Below are 26,310 nucleotides of genomic sequence, written 5' to 3' on the forward strand. Positions count from 1 at the left end.
TTAGTATAGTTTAATAGTTATTCTTGAAATTACACACTAAGAAATCTTAACTTTGTTCTGTTTGTTCAAAATTGCTTTGACTAGTGTGATTTAGTTGCCTTTCACATAAATTTTCGGCTGAGATCCATGAGGAATCTTGCTAGAATTTTGATTAGGATTGTATTGAATCTATAGATCAAATTGACAGCAGTAGTGAATCTCTAATTCATGAACATGGTATTCATTTTTTCTTTGTGAGTGTTTTGTAGTTTTCAGACCCTGAAATTTTTGTTGCACTTATTTATAGGCAGTTCTCTTTTCTTTTTCTTTTATTGTTTTATATTGGAAATGTATAGTTTTTATTTTTTTCATTTCTAGTTGGCAATTGCTTGTATATAATAATGCGATTGCTTTTAGTATATTGACTACTCAGCAACCTTTCTAAACTTATTGTAGCATTTCTTAAGACTCCTTATGATTTTCTCCATAAAAATGTGCCATCTATGAATAGGATTTTATCTCTTCTCAGTCTGTGTACCTTTTCTATTTTTTTTTAAAGATTATTTATTTATTTATTTATTTATACAAGAATGGGGTACAGGCCAGATGCGCGGGAGGGTGAGAGAATTCACCAGAGACAGAGCGGGGAATGGAACAGGCAGACTGCGTGAAATACACTGCTGAAGGGAGCAGTGGGCGAGACAGGAGAGGTCTTTCGCGCCATGTGGGAATATTAAATATTTTATTGCCTAATATTTGGTACTTAACTGTAGTAAAGTAAAATATGATGAATCCATTTCCCCCCCTCTTTTTAAAAGTAACCAATTTGTTCCTTGTTTTCTCTTTAGTTTGATTTGTGGAGAGGAAAAACTATGTTTATGAGTCATAAAATACATGAATGAATAAGCTTTAAGGCATTGAGTCATAGAATTCCAGACATCTCACACACTTAAATGACTCACTTTGTGTTGTGCTGTATGTGTGGTTTATCCTGTGCAATAGATATGCTTCTGAATTTGAAGAGGTCTGATCATACTTAAATACTCTAGGGAAATTTGTTGTGTGGATGAGTAACACTGAAGAAGCTTAAGCAAAGGATCCTTTATTAAAATGACTAAAACTCAGCTTTGACTAAAACATGATATTTGAGTGGTTCTGAGTTAGCTTTTTCAATAACTGTTGAGTAATTTCTGTGCAAAGTGTTTTGTTTGCTGGGGTATATAATCGAGTAAAAAACATGCTGTTGGAAAATTATGGTTCAAAAGACAAGAACTCTTTACTAAGCCAATCAATTAACTACTATACCAGCCTCCCTTTACTGGATCATCCATTACTATTATACAGTCAAAAAAAAATACATCACAGGGGCCTCCCCAGTGGTGCAGTGGTTGAGCGCTGGGTTGCGAAGCTGCCCGCAGCCTTTGCAGCACCGGTTCGATCCCCGGCTGCTCCCCAGCCACAGGAGGAGGGTCCCACATGGCGCGCAGACCTCTCCTGCCGCCTGCTGCTCCCCTCAGCAGTGTACTTCATCAGTCTGCCTTTTCTGCTCCCTGCTCTGGCTCTGGTGAATTCTCTCACCCTCCTGTGCTTCTGACTATACCCAGTGCTTGTATGTATGTATGTATAAATAAATAAATAGATAGATAGATAAATCTTTAAAAAATACATCACAAATATATTAAAATTATATAAAGAAATATGTGAAGAGACTAGTGATAATGTTTTAGACTCATCTTTATAATATATCTGTACTGTAGTTAGCCTCATTTGGCTTCCCCATGGATGGTTTTAGCCCCTCTCTTCGCTGGCATTTTTCTTCCTATTCTCAGTGGTCTGCTTATCCTTTTTAGAGTACTTGCGGGCATTGCCAAAGTAGAAAATTATTACAAAGTGAAAATCATTTTTTTTTTAGATCTTAAAAAATTTACTGTTATACTAATATGTTAAAGACGCCAAGATACAGTAAGTTAATTTCTCTTAATAATAAGTCTCATGGTTGGTGGGGCATCTCTGTTCTCCAAGATACTGACAGTCTTCTAAGATATTCACCTACCTCTAGATGGCCAAAGCTGGCTCAGTTTAGCACTCCTTTCCCTTCTGTGGGAAGTGGGAAAGTACTAGTCAAGCTCTAAGGTATTTGTCTTTAAGTTGAAGATGACCAGAAACATGTGCCTATTTCCACTCACCTATCATTGGGCCACACTCAGTAACGGAAGTTCAAGACTGCCTTGGAGTGTATTCTCTTGTCAAGTGGATAACCAACTAAAACTTTATTCCTTGTAGACAAGGGGGAAACGATTAACAATCTGTGGCAAAAATATGTATAAAAAATTGGATGTAAATTTCTAAATAAACAGCTTGTTTTCCTGAGTAGCTTTCTTAGATGCAGCTGAATCAGCAATACTCTTATAACTTTAGATGAGGTATAAATATGAATTAAACATCCTGAGTGTGATATTTCTCAAATTGGAGAAAATTCTTTGAGTGGAGGACATACATAAAGCCATACATTAGATGTAGTTCCTCCTCCTGGAGGAAGATTTGAAAGGCTGAGTTTTTTGTTTGTTTTTTTGCTATTTAAAAAGATAAAGAATATATTTTAGAGCCAAAAACAATGTTGGCAGGAACTTTAAGCAATACTTTAAAATATTTTAAGGGATAATTTCAAATTCTCAGAGATAAATTTATTGTCACTATGCTCAATCCTATGGAATTTTGATAAGCAAACCTCTTGGTAGATTAAGGTTTGTTTTATTTATTAGGTAGTTCTAAACTGTAAAATTGTGGAAATATATTGGAAAGTTAGTTATGAAATTTGCCTATATATGTCAGCAGCATGTGTGCATTTTTGTTTTAAACGGTCTAAGAAGCTATTTCTTTGTCATCTTAGATTTTTTTATTCTTTGTCACACCTTGTGTCATTCTTATAAACTTCTTTAGCAAAACTTTCTCTTACCCTGTCAGTGGGAATTGAAGTCTAGATTAGTGTTGTGGAAGTAATCCGTTGGTAGTTATTAATTATTTCAGTTAGAGTACATTAAAATTGACTTTATATTAAAGCTTATTTTCCACCTTTTCCTCCTTATGATAGGACAATGAAAAGAGAACTCCACTGCATGCTGCTGCCTATCTTGGAGATGCAGAAATCATTGAACTGCTTATTTTATCTGGTATGGTAAGCTCTGTATATTATACATCATGCATATGTTTCTCATAATTACTTTTAATCAAACATAATTAGCTATTTCTTTATATTTGCTTAATAACTAAAACTCATTCATTCTATGGATGTTAATTATGTGTCAGGTACTGTTCAGGGAACTTAGAGATTATTAGAGAACAAAACAAAGATTGGTGCCCTTATGGAACAGATACTCCAATGTGGAAAAACTGACTATAGATTACTTATGTTAGGAAGTTATATATGCTATGAAAAATAAAAACATCAGAATAACGGAGTGGGATGAGCATTATATTGGGTAGGTGTTGAATAGTATATTCACAGTATGCTCATGGACCGTAGAGTTAGTCAGAGACAATTACAGTTTTCAAAGTGGAGATGATGGTGACTCAGGTAATGCCAACAATTTCTATCTTTAAATAGCATTTATCTAATTCTCTTTGGGCTCCTTTAAAAATATTTTTTAGGGAATTATACTTAATGTTTAATTTCTTCTTAACTATCTAAGACTTCACAGTATAAAGTACAAAGTGGGTCTTATAGAATAGACCTATTGTAGTCACACTGCCCAGTCCTAACATAGGCAAACAGACTTAGAAATATTTTTGTTGTAGTCAGATTATTGTAAGCCATATTTATTGAGAGAGATTGCATTCATTTGAATTGTGAGTGTATTGCCAGAATTTATAGATACTATGCATAGTGAAGTTGAAGAAATTTTATCTGTTGATATTTGGGAGAAGGGCTGAGGGAATTTTTGAATGAAGAGCCCATTAAATGGTAGCCTAAATAGAATTTTTTGCTTCTATTTACAAACTTGTTAAAATTTTAAAATCTGTTTTTTATGACAAGCTACATAATCATACAGCATTGAATATTGTTAAATGTGGACTCAGGCAATATTCTTACATTAGTTTCTTCTTGAATAACTTCATCACTGATGCACTGCCTGTAAGATGTCTATTCCTCTATGGATTCTAGCTTACTAGTTCTCAGCTGAAATTTACTAGAGATAAGAACTGAAGCACTTCAAGAGAAAACTATTTGAATAATAGGACTTGATAGAATACAGGTTTGTATGTGGATTTTTTTAATGAACATTATCTAAGAAAGTTTCTTTTTTAATGTTAAAAGTAGCTTTGCTAGAAAGAGTACAGCTCTGGGTAGTTTAATATTTAGGATTTGGGGTAAGAATTCTGTGTTTTTTTATTATATGGTATTCTATTGATTCACTTTCATTTTTGACATAAAGATTGTATGAGTCAACATAAAGAGTCTTTTTTTTTTTCCATTTCATTTTTATACCTAGGAGAAATTTTACAAATGTTCAATTTGACTTAAATTCTTCCTTTAAAGTGAATGTTTGTATCAAGGAGTTTTAGTTGCTTTTAGAAGATTGACTTCCTGGTCTTTGTGACTGTGATAGATGAGCCTTATCAGTGTGATGGTAATCAGTTGTCAGCTTTGAAGTAAGAGTTTGAGAGTACCTATTGCAACTGAAAATCATGTATAAAATTAAGCATCACATATATTTATAAAAGCTATTTCAACTTGTCTTTGAAAGATAGTTATATTTCAACAGCTTTATTAGGTAATAGTTTTTTTTTTTTCCCAAGGAAAAGTAAAGTTCTAAATGAATTTAATTGTTCACAGTTCTCAGAATAAAAAATCAGGTTTCGCCTCAAACTGTACATGACTTTTCTGCTCCAAATTTCTTTTGACTTTTAGCTTCTGCTATTTTCCTTTTTGCTCATTCTGCTCTAACGCCCTGGCCTTCTTAAGTCTCTGGGCCTTTGGCCTGGGTATTCCTCAGCTTTAAACCCCCATTTCTTCAGATAGCTTACTCTCTTACCTTCTTCAAGTCCTTGCTCAAATGCCACCTCATCAGAGAGGCTGCCCCTGATTATGGCAGCCACCACCTCCATCCTTTCCTGCTCCTGTGTGTTACCCTTTTCCTTATGCTTTGCTAAAAAATTTTAGTCATTTTCCCCCTCTCATTCTCTTCCACTGTAGTATAAACTCTAGAAGGCAAGGATTTAGTCAGGTTTGCTTCCTAGCTTATTTCTTCTGCCTGGAACATGTTGAATACAGAATTGGCTCTGCGTGAATACTTGCTGGATTAACCTATGATGATGTAAGTTTAGACGCTCTCCTTTTCAGAAATCTGTTCATGTTTTGGTCCCAGTTTCCCTAGTCTTTAGTGAAATGAGAATGGGAAGGAGAGGCAAGGATTTTCAGGGGGTATAATAAACAGCCTGGTAACTAAAATTAATAATACGTACTGTATGTTTGAAAGTTGCTAAGAAAGTAGATCTTAAAGGTTCTTTTCATAAGAAAATAGTGTTTACTATTGAAGTTAATTATTGTTACTGTAGTGATCATATATATATGTTGCACACCTTAAACCAATACATTACATGTCAACTGTATCTTAATAAACTAAAAAAACAGTAGCTTCACACAGTCTTCAAAAATATGTGCAGGGTCTTAAGTTTCTAAAAGACCATCTTTTAGGGGTTCTATTTAAATTTGATTAGATCACCATGGTTCTGAGGGCCATGCTAGACTCACTGATATCCATACCCTTAAGCTCAAATTCTGGATCCATCAAAACAACCTTTTAACATATTGGGTGAGTGTTCAGTAAGTCATAAGTTAGAATTGAACTAGATGTTACACCTGATCAGTTGCCTAGATAAAGATAAATAAATGGAAAGAAATGTCAGCAACAAAAGTTGTCTAATTTCTTCAAAGTAATGAGAACTGTTAGTGTAACAAAGTTTAGTAGTTTTTCTTGCCTTTCATATTAATTGCTAGAGACATGTTATAATATTAATTAGGTTAACCTTAACTAGTATAATCATAAAAAAATTAAACAATGTGAAATAATCCCTATTTAACTCTTGCATTATATGAAAATCATGATATGGTTCAGTATGAACATTCAATAAATGAATGTAATTTAGAATTTTTGAAACAACTTTAGTATCCATGGCAAGATTACTTGCAGCAAGATCATTTGTTCTGAAAATATTTCTCTAAAATGGGCCTCCCTGTGATGGGGTGGGGCAAGGGGTTAAGTCTCAGCACTATGAAGCTATCCACAGCCATTGCAGCATGAGTTTGATCCCTGGCCAGGTAGTAACCCACATGGTGCAGCAGACCTCTCCTGCCTTGCCTGCTGCTCCCCTCAGCAGTGTATTTCAGTAGATCCGCCTGTTCTGCTCCCCACTCTGTCTCTGGTGAATCCTCTCACTCTCCCACTCCCCTCGTACCTCTGACCTACCCCCCCAGCTCTTGTATGCATAATAAAATAAATCTGTTTTTTTAAAAAAAAGGAAATGTTTTAAAAATTTTCTCTAAAATAAAAAATGAAGAATATAAAAGGTTGATCATTTGATAGAGACTCGTCCTTACATGTTTAATTATTCAAGTTTTATGTCCTGATTTCTTATAAGAAGTTTGCACTATTTGCACTATTTGATGTGACTGGATCCTTAGATCATAGGTTCTTAGATAGTGATTGTTGCGTTGGCTCTTACCCTCCACCTCCAGCTGGGTGATAGATTCCTTTGGTCCCTTCTTTATCACTGCTCCACCTTGTTCTGTATTATGAGTTGTATGGAGAGCTTCTCTTGTGGATTATACACACAGCTCTAAATAATCTAAAAGAATATTAATAGGGATTCTCAGATTCAAGTAGAGATAAAGAGACAGGTGGATGCAGACACCAAAATTCTCCTTTAGAAGACTCAGTCACCTTGCCCGGATCTGAAGAAAATGCATGGCTTAGATCCTTCCTTATTTTTGTACAGAATTTGCTGTAGTTGGTAGAAATTCTCATAGTTTGGTTTGCGGTTTTAACGGTTTCCTCTTTTGCATTAAAAATAGTGTTTTCTTCACATTCTCTTATATTTTGGTGTTTTTTTTTCTTTAAAGTAGAACTATTCATTCTCTTTAACCTGCAGTCCAGATATTGGAAAGCAAATATTTATACATGATGCAACTTGAAAATTTGTGAAATAGAAGTATAATTTTTGACATCTTATATGTAATGAAGTGATTATTATAGATGGCATTATCTATAATAACACTAGAGTCTAGTGGAATTAATTTCACAGTTGTCTGTCGACCAGGGTAAAATAATAAAAAGTCTGCTTACTATGTCACATACCATGCTAAATTTAACTTTTTCATTTATCTCATTTTACCTTCTTAATATTATGATGGCATTATAGATAAGGAAACTTGGATATTTAGAGATTTAATAATTGAAAATTGTACTAATAAAAACTTGAGCCAGAATTTAGACCCAGGTAGTCATAATCTGAGCTGAGGTAGAATGTGGGCCTCTCTTCTGTTAATTCTGTTTCTCTCCCTCTCTAACCCATCACCCTCTCCCTCCACACCTATGTAGAATATGTGATCCTTAGGATTTGTATAGGTAGTGTCTTTCGTTGAAGAATTTCTGTTATAAGGATTAAATTTTCTAAATATACTTTTATGGGAGCTATTCCTTTTCCTTCCTTCCTCCCTCTCCCTCTCTTTTTCCCTCCCCTTGCCCCTCCCTCTCTATGTTTTTATTGCTTGTTTCAGTGCCTGGCACATAATAATAGTAAATATTTGCTGAATGCTTTTTTTTTTTTTTTTTTTTTTTAAATGAAGTACCATTGGTTTAATCCTTTTTAGTTTGGAAGTCTAGGACCTCCCCCTTCAGGTAAATTCACCATAGCACACCCACTACCAAAGCACCTGTAGTCTTCCACATAGTCCATTGTGTGCTCTCCCCACCCTGTGCTCACCCCACCCCTTTTGGATACTTTAGTTCTGTGATCAGCTTTCAAGGGTTGGTTTTTAGTGTCTTTGTCTTACCCTTTGATTTTTTTTTCTATATTCCATGTATAAATGACACCATCCAGTATTTATCTTTCTCCTTATAGTTTATTTCACTTAGCATAATCCTTTCTGCTCCATCCATGTTGCTGCAAATGGATTGAGATTATCTTTTTTGATCACTGACTAGCATTCCATTGTGTATATAAACCACACATTTTTTGATCCATTAACCTGTTTTGGGGACATTAGTTACATATCTTGGCTATTGTAAATAATGCTGCAGTAAATATGAAAGCCCAAATTTCCTTTCAAAATAGTGTTGTTGTAGTCTTTGGATGGATAGCTAACAGCAGAATTTCTGGGTCATATGGCAGGTCTCTTTCTAATCTTTTGAGGACCCTCCACATTGCTTTCCGTAGTGCCTGAATCAGTCTACATTCCCACCAACAGTGTAAGAGAGTTCCATTTTCTCCACGCCCTTGTCAGCATGTGTTGTTTCTAGATTTTTGGTGCGGGCTGTTCTCACAGGTGTGAAGTGGTATCTCACTGTGGTTTTGATTTGCATTTCCCTGATAAGTGATGATGAACATTTTTTTTTTTTTTTTTTTTTTATAAATTTTATTGTTATATTCCCCATACAATTGCAGCCCCCCATTCTGACCCCAATCCCTCCCCTCCCGCCCCCGCCCCCCTAAAAGTGTCTCTGGTTCATAGTTTTTTGTTGATTTTGATTTTCACTTTCTTATAGTTATTCATTTTCCTGGTCCCTTATTTAAGTTTTCTAGATTCCTGCTATGAGTGAGACCATCCGGTATTTTTCTTTTTCTTTTTGGCTTATTTCGCTGAGCATGATCCCTTCCAGCGCCATCCATGTTGCAGCAAATTGCATGTGTTTATCTTTTTTGAATGCTGAGTAATATTCCATGGTATATATGTACCACATCTTCTTGATCCAGTCAGATGATGAACATTTTTTCATGTGTTCGTTGGCCATCTGTGTCTTTGGAGAAGTGCCTGTGTAACTCTTCTGCCCCTTCTTTGATTGTTTTTCTTTTGTTGAGTTGTATGAGCTATTTGTAGATCTTTGACATTAGTCCCTTGTCATTGTATGGTGTGCAGATATTTTCTCCCATTCAGTAGGATGTTTCTTTTAGTTTCTTTCACTGTGCAAATTAGTTTAATGTACTCCCAGTTGTTTGTATTCTCTTTTGTTTTCCTTGCTCTTGGGGACAAATTCTCAAAGACATTACTGAAACTTATGTTGTGAAGTGTTTTACCGATGTTTTCCTCTGTGTATTTTATGTTTTCAGGATTTCTATCCAAGTCTTCTATCCATTTAAAGTTGATTTGTTGCTTGTATTTAAAACCTTAGGTTTAGCAGTACAGTAGACTGTTCCCAGCTTATATTATTTTTTATCCCTCCCCTGCCTCCTGCATATATTAGATGGTTAAATTTAATACATAGTGAACTTACATTGTGGAGGGCATTAGTCAGAATTTCATTTGATTGGCTTTCTGTAGAAAATGTGATCCCTAAAAAGGAAATATGAATCTTATTTTTCTTGTATTAAGAATTACACTTAAGGATTACACTTAAGGGATAGGACCCTTGAAAGTCTACAGTGATATATTGGTTTGCAAGGGCTGCCAAAACAAAGCACTACAACTTGAGTGACTTAAGCACCAGAAATTGATTTTCTTAAAGTTCTGGAAGCTTGAAATCCATGCGCAAAGTAATGGCAGGAAAGGCTCCTTCTAGGGACTATGAGAAGATTTGTTCTAGAGCTCTTCTCCTTGGCATGTGGATCACCACCACCTTCTTGTGTCTTCCTTCTACACATGTCTGTGTCCAGCTTTCTTCTTTTTACAAGGATACCAGTCATACTGGATTAGAGCCTGTCAAGAACCCTTCTAATAATGCCACAATTCAGAGGGGACTGAGGTTAGCACTTTTCAATATGGGATGTGGGGGAGACAATTCAGTGCACAGTATCTGTTGTTCTAACACCCTCTTTAAAGAGACAATGCAGCAGCTGTTTTATCCCCCCCAGCATTACAAGTGGAAACTGAAATTGTAATTGCTTTTTGCTTATTCTACTTCTAACCTGAAAGCACAATCAGAAGTTTTTGCCATTGCCTTTGGTAAGCAGCCAAAAGCATAATTTTCAATTTGGGAAGAGTGATGGAGGTATTCGACCCCTGGCCCAGCTCATTCTAACTTAGGAACAGAGAAGAAAACTATCCTCTGTTCATAGATTGATTAGTGGGATTATTTGTAACTATTACAAACACACATGAAAATAGAAATTAATATTCTGTCCTCAAGTACTTAGACTTATTCAGAGGTTGACAGACTTCCTAAGGACCATAAAAGCACTTTGACAACAACTCAGCTCTACTTTTTAATGTGAAAGCCACATATTTAATACTTAAGTGAATTTGGTGTAGCTATGTTGTGATAAAATTTTATTTACAAAATATATGACTGGCAACCTTTGGGCTGTAATTTGGAGACCCCTGTCATAGATTATGAAGATAGTATCTGTTTGATGTTAAAATAGGACAAGGTATTTAGTAAATATGAAATAATTTATTCCAAGTATTTCAAAATAGGATAAGATTTTATAACTGGAAATGGATCATAGAGATCATTTAGCACAGTCCTTACTAACTGGTAACTAAGGTTCAAAAATCAAAGATTTGACACATCTTGGCGACTGATTAGAGTAGGGAGAAAACTGATGAATTGATCATACTGCAGAATGAGATCTAGAGTCAAATGGGTTACGCTTGAGTTGAATGCCTGACTGTGGGGCTCACTTTATGGAAACTTTGTGGTACTTCCAAAGTGGTTTTACCTTAGGGCCCATTCTCTCTTGCTTCCTATCCCCTCTCCAGTATATTCACACAGCATAGGAGGCAGAAATTATGATTAACTAAATGAAGATCTGGGCTCTGGGGAACAGCCTTAGATCACTCAGCCTAATTGGTAGAGCCATTGTTAGATCATCGGTCCTCTTCTGGGTTTCTTCCATTGACCCCTGACTATCTGCACAAATCCGTGCTATTTGGATCCCAGAATAGACTGATGTAAGTAAATCGGATTATTTCTTTCAGTTGCTTTCTGGTTTAGCTTCAAATGAGCTAGACATTTATCTCTTTCCAGAAATCTTGCCTTATATAACATTTTTAAAAAGCCTATCATTTCATAATATATTTTTTCATGAATGAATTATTAAATTGTAAAAAATGGGTGAGAGAGGACTAGTTATCTGGATTTTTCTATAGAGTCTAACTGTGGAATCAAATGGATACAACCTATTTAGGTGACCCTAAGGTGGTTTTTGCTTGTCTTCTTTACATTGTTTTTAATATATCAGAAATCAAATTACACTGTGCTCTGAAAAGTCTAATCCATATTCAGATATTGGCAATATAAATTCTGACTGCTTATTTAAGGGAAAGTAGCTGATAGTTATAGATTGGGGGGGGGATGGAAAGTCAAGTAAAGAAACTTTCTATAAGTGTCACTTTGCAACTGTAACTGATGACATCATCCTTAAATTGCTATCTCCATTGTCTTCAGTTTTTTAAGCAGTTCTTTCTCCTACCATAAGGTCTCCTGGTAACCTAACTTCAAGAATTGAGATGGGACTGCCATTTTGTATTCTTTTGTTTTAAAAAAGAAACTAGGAAATCGTAAAGAAATTAATCTTTTTTGGTGGCTTAGATCATCATTAAACAAAAACATCGTACTCTGCCATGTATGGAGCATGTGACAATGTCATTTGGTTTTCTCTATACAAAGACATTTATGTTTAAGTGAAATTAATGTTTAAGTAAATTTATGTTTAAGTGAATTTATGTTTAAGTAAAATTTATGACATAATTGTCCTTTTTTTTCATCTTCATTGTTAGCCTTTATGGCTAGTTTTCAGTTGTTGTAGTTAATTTTATTTTGGAAATGTCTTGCCATTATTTGCATGACTTTGTAATTTGTGTATATGTGTATATATAGCTGTTTGGAGCGCTCTATGTAGAAGTCTGGTTACCTTCGGGGGGGGGGGTTCATATGAGTTGAGCTTTAGGGAGTTTGGACATCAGAAGTGTGCTGCCATGTTTGTTCTTAACAACACTTATTTTACAACCATCTACTACTCTTGTAACATATATGGCTAGGCCATAAATGCTTGCTAGTATGTAAAGTGTATAATAATTAACCAATGTGGGCAAAGAAGATAACTTGTTTTGTTGGTACCCTTTGATATGGCCCTACCATTTCACATATACTTCGTGTTTAATTTCCAAGGAATTAGTACTATTAGGAAAGACACATAATTTAACAAAAGGTCAGTATCTTCTGAGAAATACTGTGATTAAATGGCTAAAATCCCATTGCTTGATCTTCCTGCAGGTAAGTACCTTTAGAAAATGAAAAGAATAAGCCATTTTTTTTAAAATCAAACTGTTTATTGGCAACAAGTAGCAATATGATATATTCTCAGTCAGTCATCAATGTATTTTTTGTTGTCATCCTCAGGCTTTGTGAGAAATTAACTTAATTTTGTTATTAAAAGCAAAGGAAAAAAAACTTATCATAACTTTAAGTGGAAAAATGAAGGCCAACAGGCTTTTTTTCACTTGGGTTTCCAGATGCACCATGAAAACTAGAATTTCTTCCTTCAGTTATATATCTCATTACCCACATCCAAAAGAAAGACAAAACATATTTACCATCTTCTAGTTGTTACAATTTTTTCTTTGTACTAGAAGACAAATTCTTTGAACACTTCTGATAACCACTGCTTTTATTTCCTCTTAAATACATTTCATTTTTTGATAAGGCAATATTTCAGTTATTTAAAACAGTTAAAAATATATTTTTAAAGATACATTGCATATCATAAAAGTTGCCTTTTTTTAACGATTCATGAGGAATCTTTATTTTTTATATATTTTTTACATCATTGTTCATTTTTAAACAGTTTGTTTCCCCCACCCTCAGGTGTCCCCATAGAATCTCCTTCACCAATTCACCTGTGCTCCTCCCACTCTCCCTTTATTTTTTTTATAATAAATTTTATTTTTATATTCCCCATACAATTGTAACCCCCTTATTTTGACCCCAATCCCTCCCCTAAAAGTTGCCTTTTTACTCAGCCCCTCACTACCCAATTCTCAGTTTAGCCTCTGCCGACAAATGCATAGGCAACCACTGTTATTAGTGTTCCTCCATGATTTCCTTGTGTTTATAAAACACTATGAATATAGATGTATACCTCTTCCTTTTTCTACATAAAATTAGAGTATTACATATTTCTTAATAATATTGCTCTTTTTACTTTTTATTTCTCAGATTTTTATCAGCACATAGAAATACTCTTTTTTTTTTTTTTTTTTGTGACAGCCATATTCTACTTCCTTGAAGTCTGATTCAAGTTATTAACTAATAACTCTTCCTGTTTGCTTGAAGGCCCATTATCAGGCCTCATTATTCTCTGCATTTTTCAATTCAGGGTTCTTGTCTCTTCTAAGCACCTGTATCACTACTCTTTAGGCATTAATACCAGACCTTGCTCTTTTATGGTGCACATAAATTCAAAACTATACAAAGAAATACAGGGGTGATAAAGAGCCATTGGCGTTCCAAGCAGAAAAATGGGAAAATGAAGGAATCTAGTATTTCTCTGTTGTTCCTTCACTCTCTCTGGAGATCCAGCCTTCTAATCTGTTAACATTTCAGATGCAGGGAATGTAGACATTCTGCTTCATTTTCTCACATGTTCAAGACTTAAAAGTCTATCTAGCATATCTGTGCTCATATACTGGGTAGGTTAATTATGTGTTAATCTTTGTGACAAGGTAGAAAAGAGATCTATAGATGAAGAAACTTAGCTTCAGAGGGATCATGTAACTATTTAGGGACCTATAGCTAATAATTATTAGAGCCATTACTTGGAATCACTGTACATGATTATTCCCTGGAACCTCACACTCAGAATATAGAATGTCAACCAGAATTCTTGCTTTGGTTTTGCTGTTGTTGATGCTGATGTTAGGCTTGCTATACTACTTCTCTGCATCTAGAAAATGAGGAGGTTGGACTAGATATCTAAAGGCCCTTCTCACTAGCTTCACTTTGCATGAGTCTGGGACTTGTCACCTGTTTCTCAACACTTCTAAGAACTAGGACTATTTCTGTTTAGAGGGAACCTTCAGTGTGCTGCTTCTGTTTGCTTAGGACTTGAGTATCAAATCAGTGGATTTTATGTAAATGTTATGTCCCCCCATAACATAATGCTCCTGCCTTTTTTTACTAAATGTATTTCCATTTTGTTAAGGATAATTTTTCTCCATTGACTTAATGATTTTTAAACAACTGTATGTAGTTGATTTGTTGTGTTTTTCTCATCTTTAAATCATTAGGTATAACCCACAAAGACATATAGATTGGTTCATTTCTTTTCAGTTTTTTCCCCTAAGTTTATAACATTCTATACATTTTATGCAATAACTTAATGGTGCTAATGTGTTTTTAATCAACACTGGATAACTGTTTTGATAATCTTGTATAGCTTTTTAGCATGATACATTTATTATAAAGAAATGTAATGAAGGCTTTGCAGTGGTCAAAAATTTATGTCTAAATAGTCTTATATTCATTTACTTTAAGTACTTGAGTTTTTTAATACACATTTTAAAGTGGGGTCTGAATTTTACTTTGGATGTGCTCTGTATAAAGGTGGCTTTTCTAGCCATGTAAAATGCTTATTTTAATAAAGAGCTAAAACGTATTGGATAATTACATCAATTAAAAAGAATAGTTATATGAATTAAGGGTCATTTATTAGCAGGCAGTATAAATATTAGGTATTATTTTTTAAATTGTTGTTTATCCAATCTGGACTAAATATAACTTCAAATTTATTTAAAATATTTTATGCAAAATATTTCAATTTATTTTTTTCTTCTTGTTGCAGGAGCTAGAGTTAATGCCAAAGACAGCAAATGGTTGACACCTTTACACAGAGCAGTTGCATCTTGTAGTGAGGTATGACATTTCTCTGAGTATAAATATATAAATACTGTATAGTAAAAGATTACACCTGCTTATGAGTGCATATTCAAATTCTGTGCTGCCACAAGAAGGGAATAGCAACTGAAATACCTACTCTGATCATTTTACTCTAGAATTTTACAAACCAAGCTAATTTTTCCCACTTCTCCATTTGTAAGGCTTCTTAGCGAATCTAAAATACCTTCCTTCTCTATGTCCTACCAGAGAGAATTTTTTTCTGTCTTATGAAATCGCCCTTGAGGTTCTTTTCTACTGATTCACTTTAGTCTAATAGAGATGTATATCTGATAATGATTCAGCTGATAATGATCAAGAAATAATCTCAGCAGTGGTATAATGATTAATTGAAATGTTGTTAAACAATGAAATTAGTTTTGAAATTATTACCTTTTTTTGGTCCTTATTTTGAGAAAACTTTGGCAAGAAACCACTTAGCTGTTGAATACCAGTGATGGGACAAAACCATTCTTTTTTTAAATTCATTTTATTGCCTTTCTAAAATGTATTGGGTATTTTTTGAAAATGCTTTGTGCTTAAGGAACGTATTTTCTCTCTCTTATGAAAGTTGATGCTTATTAAAAATAAATATTTTAATATAAAATTGAAAAGTATGACTATATAAGTTAATGCTAATTCAGTGTTTCTTCACTTACTCAAATTGTGAGAGACCAGAAAGTATAAGCTGCTGCTACTTTTCATCATGAACTGGAGGGGTAGCTCTTCTTTAACTAGTGTTTCAGAATATTTCCTCAGGAGAAACTTGGGGATCTCTTGTTTCTTAATTCTTTGCATTCCTCATTGTGAACTACATTTTGGACTGTCCAGTTCAATAAAAAGAGTAACAACAGTACAAAACACAGCAAAGCAAAAAGAGACAATTATAAATCAGAGACATCTTGCAGGGGAGGAGGAGGGAGAGGGATCAAAGGGAGGGAGGGAGGAACACAGGGGACTGTGGTGATGGTGCACGGGTGCCTTGGGGAAGGAAATTCTATGGGGACTCAATCTGAGCGGGTGGAGGGGAAGCAACTATTGTTCAAAAAAAAAATTAAAAAATAGGGCCTCCCCGGTGGCGCAGCAGTTGAGCGTGGGGTTGCGAAGCTGCCCGCAGATTCTGCAGCGCCGGTTCTATCCCCGGCCACCTGGCGAGGGTCCCACATGGCGTGCAGACCTCTCCTGCTGCCTGCTGCTCCCCTCAGCAGTGTATATCATCGGTCTCCCTGTTCTGTTCCCCGCTCTAGCTCTTGTGAATTCTCTCACCCTCCCGTGCTTCTGACTGTACCCAGTGCTTGTATAAATAAATAAAATCTTTTTTAAAAAAAATTTAAAAATATAGGAAAAAGTAAAAAAAAAAAAAAAAAGTATACAGGTGAAGAGAAATAAAGGCAAAAAATGACTGGGTACCCTGCCTTGTGACAGAGACAATCTGTTAACTAGAGCCTCAGACTTGAAAGGAGGAGAGGGGCCTCCCTGGTGGCGCAGCAGGTTGGGTGCAGCTCTGTGAAGCTGTCCGCAGCCTCTGCAGTGTGGGTTCGATTCCCGGCCAGCCAGCCAGCAAGAATCCCACATGGCGCAGCAGACCTCTCCTGTCTCGCCTGTTCTGCTCCCTGCTCTGTCTCTGATGAATCCTCTCACCCTCCTGCGCCTCTGGCCTGTACCCCAGTTCTTGTGTAAATAAATAAATCTTAAAAAGAAAAGGAGGAGCGAGGGAATAATAGGTATTGCAAGCACGCTTCTAAACTCAGATGTAGTTTCTTGATATACTATAGACAATAAACTGTAGAATCTGGATTTGGGGAAACTGGGTCACTTGCAACATTCTAGCTCTTCAGTCTTATACATATCTGGGGGTTAAGAAAAATGGTATAAATATGAATATTTTGAACACCGAAATTCTTTTTAAAAATTGAGGTAACATCAGTTTATATATATAATTTAGGGGTATAGATTCACAGTTATTCAGATATATGTCACCACACCATCCCTACTACCAAAGCATTAGTAATCCTCCACCATAGTTAATTGGACTCCCCCCCCTCTTTGCTTCCCATTCTTCATGCTCCCACTCTGGTCTGTGACTTCATGATTAACGAAGCCCATGCTACTTTGTTCAGTGGAGGAATTGAGCTTGCCTCGTTGTCCCAATAGCAGAGAGGTACTTGCTCTCCAGTGTCCTGCAGAACGTAGAGGCTGTTCTCCTCTACATCCCTCACCCTACATGCAGCCAGTGGATGAACTCAAATTCTCTGGTAATGTTACTAAATTTGTGCTTAGCTCTCTGTAAAGAAGTTTTGGTTTTTTAAAGTAAAAGCAGTTAAGGAAGGTAAACATTATCATCTTTGAAACTTTATTAATAAGTTAGTATAACTATACACTTACTGTTATGACTCTTGGGAATATATTTTTTAAAAGTAGTGGAGTTTTGCCAAATTAAATAAAAAGAATACTTTCTTTGCACTCACATTATATATTTGCAGAGATTGTAAAGCAGACCAAATATTCTTTTAAAAAGTAATACTTATAAGGAAGATTGCAGGTTCCATGCAAAGACTTGATGACTGCTCATTAAAAAAAGAAAACAAAAACTACATCCTTAGCCTGAATTTAAGAATATATAAGTTAAAAAGCAATGATCCAGGCAAGTTTCTGAAGCCTATCCTTCAGCCTAAAAATTTCTGGACTGTGATATTATAACTCATAATTAATATAACTGTTAGAAAATTTAGGTAAGACTATCTTACCTACCATAATTTGGATTTATACTTACTTTGGTTTGAATTTTTTAGCATTGCTAATGTCATAAATATTCCTGAGACTTTTCAGAAGTTTTAATGTGTATACATTGTGAATTCCAGACTGGGAATGAATAAGGCAAGCCTGTCATCTATAACTGCATATGCCCAGTTTATCCTATTATAAATTCTTCATTTTGTTTTTAATTATTTTCTAGTGCAGCCATTAACATACCTACTGACATATCCTGGTGTGGCATTATATTTTTTTTTATTCCACAAGTTACAATACACCCTTCTTGAGGATAAGGATGGAAAATCCTGATAGTGTGTACCTTGTTTTCCATAATTTGGGTCCATATTCCTCTATATGTTTCTCCCCATATTCCTTTTTGTAAATCATTTAAAACAAAATTCACAGATTTGAAATTTGGCAAAGGTATAATACTCCTTTGTGTATTGAGTTTTGACAAACGTATACACTATGCGACTTTTCCCAATCATGTTCTCTCAGGTAACCTTTTCTGTCCCCAGAAACAACCACTATTCTGATCTCTCACCATCAAGTAATTTTACCTTTTTTGGAACTTTATAAAAATGGAATCAACTCTTGTGTCTTGGCTTTGTTTATTCAGTGTAACATTTTTGAGAATTGTCCATGTCATTCTGTGCGTTACTGGAGCACTCCTTTTTATTGCTGAGTAGTAGTCCATCTTATGGATATTCAATAATTTATCAATTTTTCTGTTGATGGACACTTGGATTTCAGGTTTTGGGGTCGTATACATAAAGTTAATATGAGCATTCTTGGCTGGGCTTTTTAAAAGTATCTTTTGGGTAAATAACTGGAGTGGAATTGCAGGATATTAGAGTAGATATTTGTATATCTATGATTAGCTGGCCAACTTTCTTAGCAGGTTAATAGATTTCTGGGCATCTCTCCAGTCTTTTGTCAGATCCGTTAAATACTTGTGTTGTTTCCCCTATTTCAAAGGGTTCTGATTACTTTTTATTTCAGAAGCTTAAAAACCTATTTTCACTAATAGTGAATCACTGTTAGTATTTTATTTCATGTTCCAGGCTGCTTTGCACACCTATGGTTATTTTATACTTACACATTTAATTTTCAGCTTTCTTGCAGATTTAAGAAGAGTGGTAAACAGGAAGTATTCTCCCTCTTTTTAGAGTAAAAAAACTGAGGGTCATTTTTACTGGAGTTGAATTATCAGACCTTGAAAATAGCAGAACTAATATGATTCTTAGTTTTTTCATTGTTATGTATAGTTTGTTGTTTATCTACCAAAGATAAGATTATCACTGTAATGAGAACATTATAGCTACATTTAGTTTTGATTCAGTGCTTAATATTTGTTGATGGCATACTGCATTCTTTAGAATATTGCCATGAGTCCAATTTATAGATGTATTGTGAAGTTTTCTTGGTGCTTCTGGGAGACAGATCCTTCGAACAGTAAATTGTGCTACATTGCCTTCCTGCCAGGTAGCATCACAGCAAAGCTTTGTGTATGTGTATATGTCTCTGTATCCCTCTCTTTCTCGCTCTATTAATAAAATAAACTGTATCATAGGGGGGTTTTCATTGTGCAGAAAAATAGCATGTGTGATACGTAAGGAAATACTATATTTTATAATTATCTAATGGCACAGTCATAAATCCATTCCTTCAGACTTCTCAGAGTATATATTAATTGTATCTTGCCATCCAGAAAAACAAGAGAAGTAGTGAATGTTTTTGAAGAATATTTGTCAGCATTTTTTCCTGCACATTTGAGATGGTTAGACCTTTAATTGAAAGCTAGAAAAAGGGAATGTTCTATCTTGATAGATCTTATATGACTGAGTACTGCCTTTAGTTCAGAATATTTGCTTTTCTTGGGTAAAATCCTATTTGTTTAGAGTATGTTCTACTAGAACTGATTTTATTTCCTTCATATATATAAAATTTCTAAAACTGTCTTTTATAATTTTTATATCCATGTTATAGGAGGCAGTACAGGTACTTTTGAAGCATTCTGCTGATGTTAATGCTCGAGACAAAAATTGGCAAACCCCTTTACACATAGCTGCTGCCAATAAAGCTGTAAAGTGTGCTGAAGCTTTGGTACCTGTTCTGAGTAATGTAAACGTGTCTGATCGAGCAGGGAGAACTGCCTTACATCATGCAGCTTTCAGTGGACACGGTGAGGTAGGTGATATTAATTAGACAATGATTCTGTTTCCCTGAATCTTTCCACCTGTCACTTATTAGTGAACTTGCTTTTTTAGCCATTCATCAGTTCATGATAAAGCACATATAAATGGTGATATTGCTAATTTTTGCTTACTTTTGCCTTTAGCAAACTTGCATTTCTTTCCATGATAATTTTGTGAAATTTAGAAATTTATTAAGTAGATAACAGCCCTTGTGCTTGAATTTCGTAGTCCGTTTAGAAGACACTGCCAACTCTTAACACAGTGTAAAAAACCAACTCTAACACTGTAAAAAGCGTGTTCTGTCATTGTGGAAAAATAAATCTAGGAAGATAGAGCAATTTCATTACCCTCCTAGTAAGATAGTAACACAGGAAGGTGGAGTTTAGAAAAAACATTTTCTTATAATTTATTATCAGCATTTAGTTAAGAATTCTTAGGTGACAGACCATCAAAAGAAAGCAGTTTCAAAAAGTTAATAATATTTAGTTATTATATACAAGTATTGCCTATGTTAGCTGTTGTCATAGCAGAGAGTGAGGTTTATTAAGTACATAGAAGACTTAGTAAAGAATGAAACACAGAATTAGAAGAGCTTTTGAGACCAGTTTGTCCAGTCCTTTATTTTTGTTGCAGACACAGAAACTCAGATAAATTGACTTTCCCAAGAGTCTGGCTGAGAGCTTATGGCTGCAGTGCTGTTTTCACTGTTCTTCTCTGCTTTTGCAGCATAAAGAATCCTTGCCTGCACTACAGTTAAGGTCACAAGATATGTCCCTTTTTGAAATCTGGAATGTCCTTTCCAGTGGGGGAACTACTGTAAACATTATGGTTAGGCATAATAGAAATATTATTCTTGGCACATTACAAGGTAAGCAGACCATGAAGTGACCTTCAGGTCTAATCACATTGTGGATACTATATTTGTGTTTGAATTAAATTTAAAACACTTTCGCAATGAGATTACACTTTACATTTTAAATAACACTTTTGTTTCTTAATAAAAGTCCAGTTTTAATAATCTGTTGTTAAATATTCCACATTTAGACCATCCAAATTTGTGCATAGTTGCTTGTAAAATACCATGACATAAAAGGGCATCCTTGAGAGAGAGTAGTGCCTGACTTCAATAACAGTGACCTCTTTTTTATATTTTGTCATATTACTCATTAAATTATGTTAGAGAGTCTTCAGAATTTCTTCTAGGTCTTTTCTACAAATAAAGAAATTCAGTACCAGAGAGATTAAGATAAGTAGTCATCAAGAAGCATGTTCATGAGCAGTTCTGCTTCTGAATTTTGATGGAAATGTATTTGTTTTTATTCCAGATGGTCAAACTACTCTTGTCTAGAGGTGCCAATATTAATGCTTTTGACAAGAAGGATAGACGTGCAATCCATTGGGCTGCATATATGGGTAGGTACTTTTTAGTTTTTGACATCCTATTTTCAAGAAAAGCCATACATTTTAGTTCTTCCATTTTGCATAATAGTTCTCTTTTGGCATACTGAGAAGTTAGACCATATCTCAGTTTGTTTCCCAAATGGAATCAGCTTAGTATTGGAGGTTTGCCAGGACAGGAGTGCTTGGGTCCTGGTCTAAGAACTATAATTAATTATTTATTTTCAAAGGGAGAGATATGTTTAGACACAAATCTGAGGTACATTATTTAGGATTTGTGTTTATTAAAAGTCTGTCCTCAGAGCCATTTTTTTTTTTTTTTTTTTTTTTTGGAAATACTAAGTAGAAGTTATGACGATGTATTAAGAAGTCTGTTACTTGGAACAAGCGTCAAGTTAAATAGGTATAGCCATGTTTAATTTTTGTAACAGGCTTAGGTTGTATGACAAGATGTATGTTTTCTTGAAAAGTCCTAAGGATCTGCAGAATTGCTCTATAAACCTAATATAGCTCATGGGAAAATTGACCACCCCAAACCTATATAGCTTTGTGACTAGAGCATTGTAGAGCTCTACAAGAGACTTCTGGATATTTTACGTTCAATTAACTGAAGCAAATTGCCCATGACAAAATTAGAGGCACAAACATTTGGTGTGAGAGAAACCCCAAAGCCAAATATTTTCAGCTTTTGGTTTTCAAAAAAGGACATCTGGCAAGGAAACTGTTAACTTTCAGTAACCTTCATTTTCAATCTTCCTTTATATCTAAAGATGGGACTTAAAATTGAAGGTGAATTTTACTATTTTTAACTATTTCAATTATGCAAAGGATTTTCCTGGACCTTGGTATTGCTAATAACTGATATGAGTTCATTTGTTTTCTTATGTTTTGTATTTTATCATTAGAAAAATAGCTTCAAAAATTAATACTTGCCCACCAAGTAATTATCCCCTACTACTTAAGTCTGTTAGGTTAGGAAGGGTTGCTGATGTATCTTAATGTATTTGATTTCTGAATTAGGTATCTAATTCCATCTTCTGTCTTCTTTCCAGTTATAATGTGATTTAATGATGACTTACTATACATTATCTAGTTAATTTACATTTTTACCTTTCTTTGAAGAATTTAAAGATAGTTATATTTCATACTTAAAATATGCTCATCTCTTCATTGTTCATGAACATGTTTTCAGGTCACACTGAAGTAGTGAAATTACTTGTGACGCACGGAGCTGAAGTGACATGCAAGGATAAGAAGTCTTACACGCCTCTTCATGCAGCAGCTTCTAGTGGAATGATCAGTGTAGTCAAGTACCTTCTAGATCTTGGAGTTGATGTACGTATATAGATCAGATAGTATAAAAGGATGGAGTATTTTATGTATTTGCAGTTTCATTGCTGACAGAAGTTATTTCAAATTTAAAAGATTTCAATATAATGTTTTTGTCTTTTAACTAGCTATTTTGTAGTCCTTCATATAATATATAGTGCACCAACATCTGGTCAAAACATATACTTAGTCTAAGTATATTAAGCATTAAAATACACTCAAAAATGAATGACCAACAGAAGTTTGTCTTCTCCATCACATTCCATGTCCTGTAGCTCCACTTCAGCTGTGGAGACTAGCAAATGAGACACGTGCATTATTTTATCTAAGTGGCTCCATTCTTGAGAATCTTATTTGCACAGTTCTTTTTAAAACTGTAGCAGTTTGCATTATAGGATATTGACAAGCGCTAGGCAGAAAAACTAGAATCTTCTTTCTCATCAAGTAATTGTCCCCTACTACCTGAGTCTTTTTGCTTAGGAAGAGTTGCTGATGTATCTTAGTGTGTTTGATTTCTAAATTAGATAGCTAAGATTCAAAAAAGATAAACACATGCAATGTGCAGCAACATGGATGGCACTGGAAGGGATCATGCTCAGTGAAATAAGCCAACAAGAAAAAGAAAAATACCGGATGGTCTCACTCATAGCAGGAATCTAGAAAACTTAAATAAGGGACCAGGAAAATGAATAACTATAAGAAAGTGAAAATCAAAATCAACAAAAAACTATGAACCAGAGACACTTTTGGGGGGGTGGGGGCGGGAGGGGAGTTATTGGGGTCAGAATGGGGGGGTTGCAATTGTATGGGGAATATAAAAATAAAATTTATTATAAAAAAAAATAAATTAGATAGCTAAGAATGTCTGTATCCTTCACAGGCTATACTTTTAAAGCACATGTACTTTATTCCCATGCTTAATATATTTGCTCATATTTTAGGTCCAATTCTGACATAGTCAGCTGATGCATCAAAACACAGGTTAAAAGCAGAAAATTAGAAGGGGAAAGGGTAAGGCTCTACTAAAGGGAGGCAGTTTAGATCAGCAGCCAAAATCAAACAAAAAAGTAGGTGATAGTCTGGTGGATGAGGAATGCCTACCAGAACTGTAGAACTCGGCAGTCTCATAATGTAAGACCATATGAAGCACTTTGCCAAAAGCAAGCAAGTAGTTATTTGAAAGTGTGGGGAACATGAGAAGTGGCAAAAATCCAAACACACGTTAGGTAGGATTCTTGCAGAATGCAATGTTACTGCAACTCAGTCGTTCTTTATAGCTCTGTTTCAACGATATAACAATAATATTTTAAAAGACCACTGATATAAATAAGACAACTTTGTTTTTGATCATGGTTTCAAGTCCATTCTGGTGCAATTTTAAAAACTTCTTTGACAATAATTTAACATTTGTAAACTTGCGTCAAAGTGTTCTTCAAAAGTAATGGTCAGACTTAGAGCCATATCTGGAAGTGTGGCATCCTGCTGTATAATTTATTAGTTACCTAGAGCTGCCATAACAAATTACCACAAAATAAGTGGCTTAAAACAAACTTAATTTCAAAGTTCTGGAAGGTCTGAGAGGGTATCCATCCTGTATCTCCTAGTTTTGGGTGATGAGATCTAGATACTTTAAATAAAGTTAAATAATTACTTTTTCACTTCCTTAAATTTCTGTTACCAGGAACTCAGAACAGAGCATGTTCAATAAAATTGTGGGTAAGTTGGGTTCATCCTACAAGGTCCACACAAGACTTCCCCAAAACCACCTTTAGATTTGATAACTCATTATGAGGACTTCAAAAACTCACTGAAAGCTCTTGTATTCATAGTAATGACTTATTATATATACAAGATACAAATTAAGATCAGCCGAAGGAAGGGACATACATAGGACAGAGTATAGGAGTACTCTAAAAACAAAGCTTCCATTGTCCTCAGCCCATGGATTTAAGACTCCTCCAACAACTGTGTATGACAAAATGCACATAGTATTGCCAATCAGAAAAGTTCACTTGAGCTTCATTTTCAGGGTTTTTTTTTTGAGTTCTGTTATATAGGCGTGAATGATTGACTGCCCACATAGTTGATTTCAGTCTCCAAGTCCACTGAGTGATCCAAAGCGCCTACCCTAAAACTCTTTGTGGGGGCCAGTCCTCAAGTGCATTGCACCCAGTTCCCACCCTTAACAAGGACATTACTATGAGATATGCCATAGATTACCTCCCCAAATCCTTGGGCCAATGTCAAATTCCTTACTACATAAAAGTCATGTGAATGTTAAAACACACTCATTTATTAGAAGCAAAAGGAAAAAGAAACATGAGTTGCATAAGAATTGTCTCCCATTTTGAACGCATTCTTTTGAGCATATTCATTTTGGTAAAATGTCAACATGTAAGGCTAAAAATACCTAAAATACCAATAAATAAATATGAAATGGTGGCACTCAACTTTTTTAAATTCCTAATCTCTTGTTTCATCACTAACTTTAATCTTTTGGCACTACAAAGTAAAAAGGCTTGAAAATATGTATGTTGTTGAATATACCTCAGAGTTTTCCCTTTATGTTCATGTTTCACGATTTTTAGAGTGAATTCTAGAATTGTCCTTACCTAATAGGCTTTTTAAATTACATTATTTTAGCTTTCCTTTTCCTGCAATGACTCTTAGAATAATTCAGTTTTGCTATGAAGTAGACATTGTATGTGTGAATTATATACCCTGAATGTACAAAGTTTAACACCAAAATGTTTATTGCTAATTATTATTATTTTGAACGATGAACTTAAGCCTTAGTGTATTTTTCCCTTTTCCCCCCTCATTTTAATTTGATTGCAGCCACGACATTGCTAAAACAACTCACAAGGAAACTACTTTAATGTTTATATTTTTCTCCCAATAGATGAATGAACCAAATGCCTATGGAAATACGCCTCTTCATGTAGCCTGCTACAATGGACAGGATGTTGTAGTGAATGAACTTATAGACTGTGGTGCTAATGTAAATCAGAAGAATGAAAAAGGATTTACTCCTTTACACTTTGCTGCTGCATCAACACATGGAGCTTTGTGTTTAGAGCTTCTAGTTGGCAATGGGGCCGATGTCAATATGAAGGTACGAAATAATCAGAATCTATACTTGTTGTATTTAGCAGTTCACTGTTTAAAATATTGTCAGTAACAAATACTAGTCAGCAATATAAAGGAATAAATTACTGATACAACACACATGAACCTTACACGGGTGCTCAGTGAAAGCCTTATACAAGTATGTACACACTATCTACATTTATATAAGATTCTATATGGGCCTCCCCGGTGGCGCAGTGGTTGAGCACTGGGTTGCGAGGCTGCCCGCAGCCTCTGCAGCGCTGGTTCGATCCCCAGCCGCCGGGCGAGGGTCCCACTTGGCACGCAGACCTCCCCTGCCGCCCGCTGCTCCCCTCAGCAGTGTACTTCGTCACTCTGCCTGTTCTACTCTCCCCTCTGGCTCTGGTGAATTCTCTCACCCTCCTGCGCCTCTGACTGTGCCCAGTGCTTGTATAAATAAATAGATAAATCTT

At 35.0% G+C, this 26,310-nt stretch overlaps 1 protein-coding gene across 5 annotated transcripts in view; it reads left to right on the top strand.

Moving 5' to 3' along the window:
- The window catches only part of ANKRD28 (ankyrin repeat domain 28), a gene marked incomplete at both ends in the record, with an annotated part of 134,087 nt that overhangs the window by 65,605 nt on the left and 42,172 nt on the right, over positions 1 to 26,310 (top strand). For 4 of the 5 annotated variants that reach the window (XM_084247920.1, XM_084247921.1, XM_084247918.1 and 1 more), the window contains 6 exons: positions 3,071 to 3,149; positions 14,977 to 15,047; positions 19,812 to 20,012; positions 21,346 to 21,433; positions 22,611 to 22,753; positions 25,650 to 25,862. In XM_084247920.1, the coding sequence (XP_084104046.1) occupies positions 3,071 to 3,149; positions 14,977 to 15,047; positions 19,812 to 20,012; positions 21,346 to 21,433; positions 22,611 to 22,753; positions 25,650 to 25,862 (795 nt within the window). Of the gene's footprint in view, positions 1 to 3,070; positions 3,150 to 14,976; positions 15,048 to 19,811; positions 20,013 to 21,345; positions 21,434 to 22,610; positions 22,754 to 25,649; positions 25,863 to 26,310 lie in introns of those variants that run through there. The other variant, XM_084247922.1, reaches the window with a different exon arrangement.

Source organism: Talpa europaea (genome assembly GCF_964194135.1).
Source record: "Talpa europaea genome assembly, chromosome: 11".
Taxonomy (NCBI): Eukaryota; Metazoa; Chordata; class Mammalia; order Eulipotyphla; family Talpidae; genus Talpa; species Talpa europaea.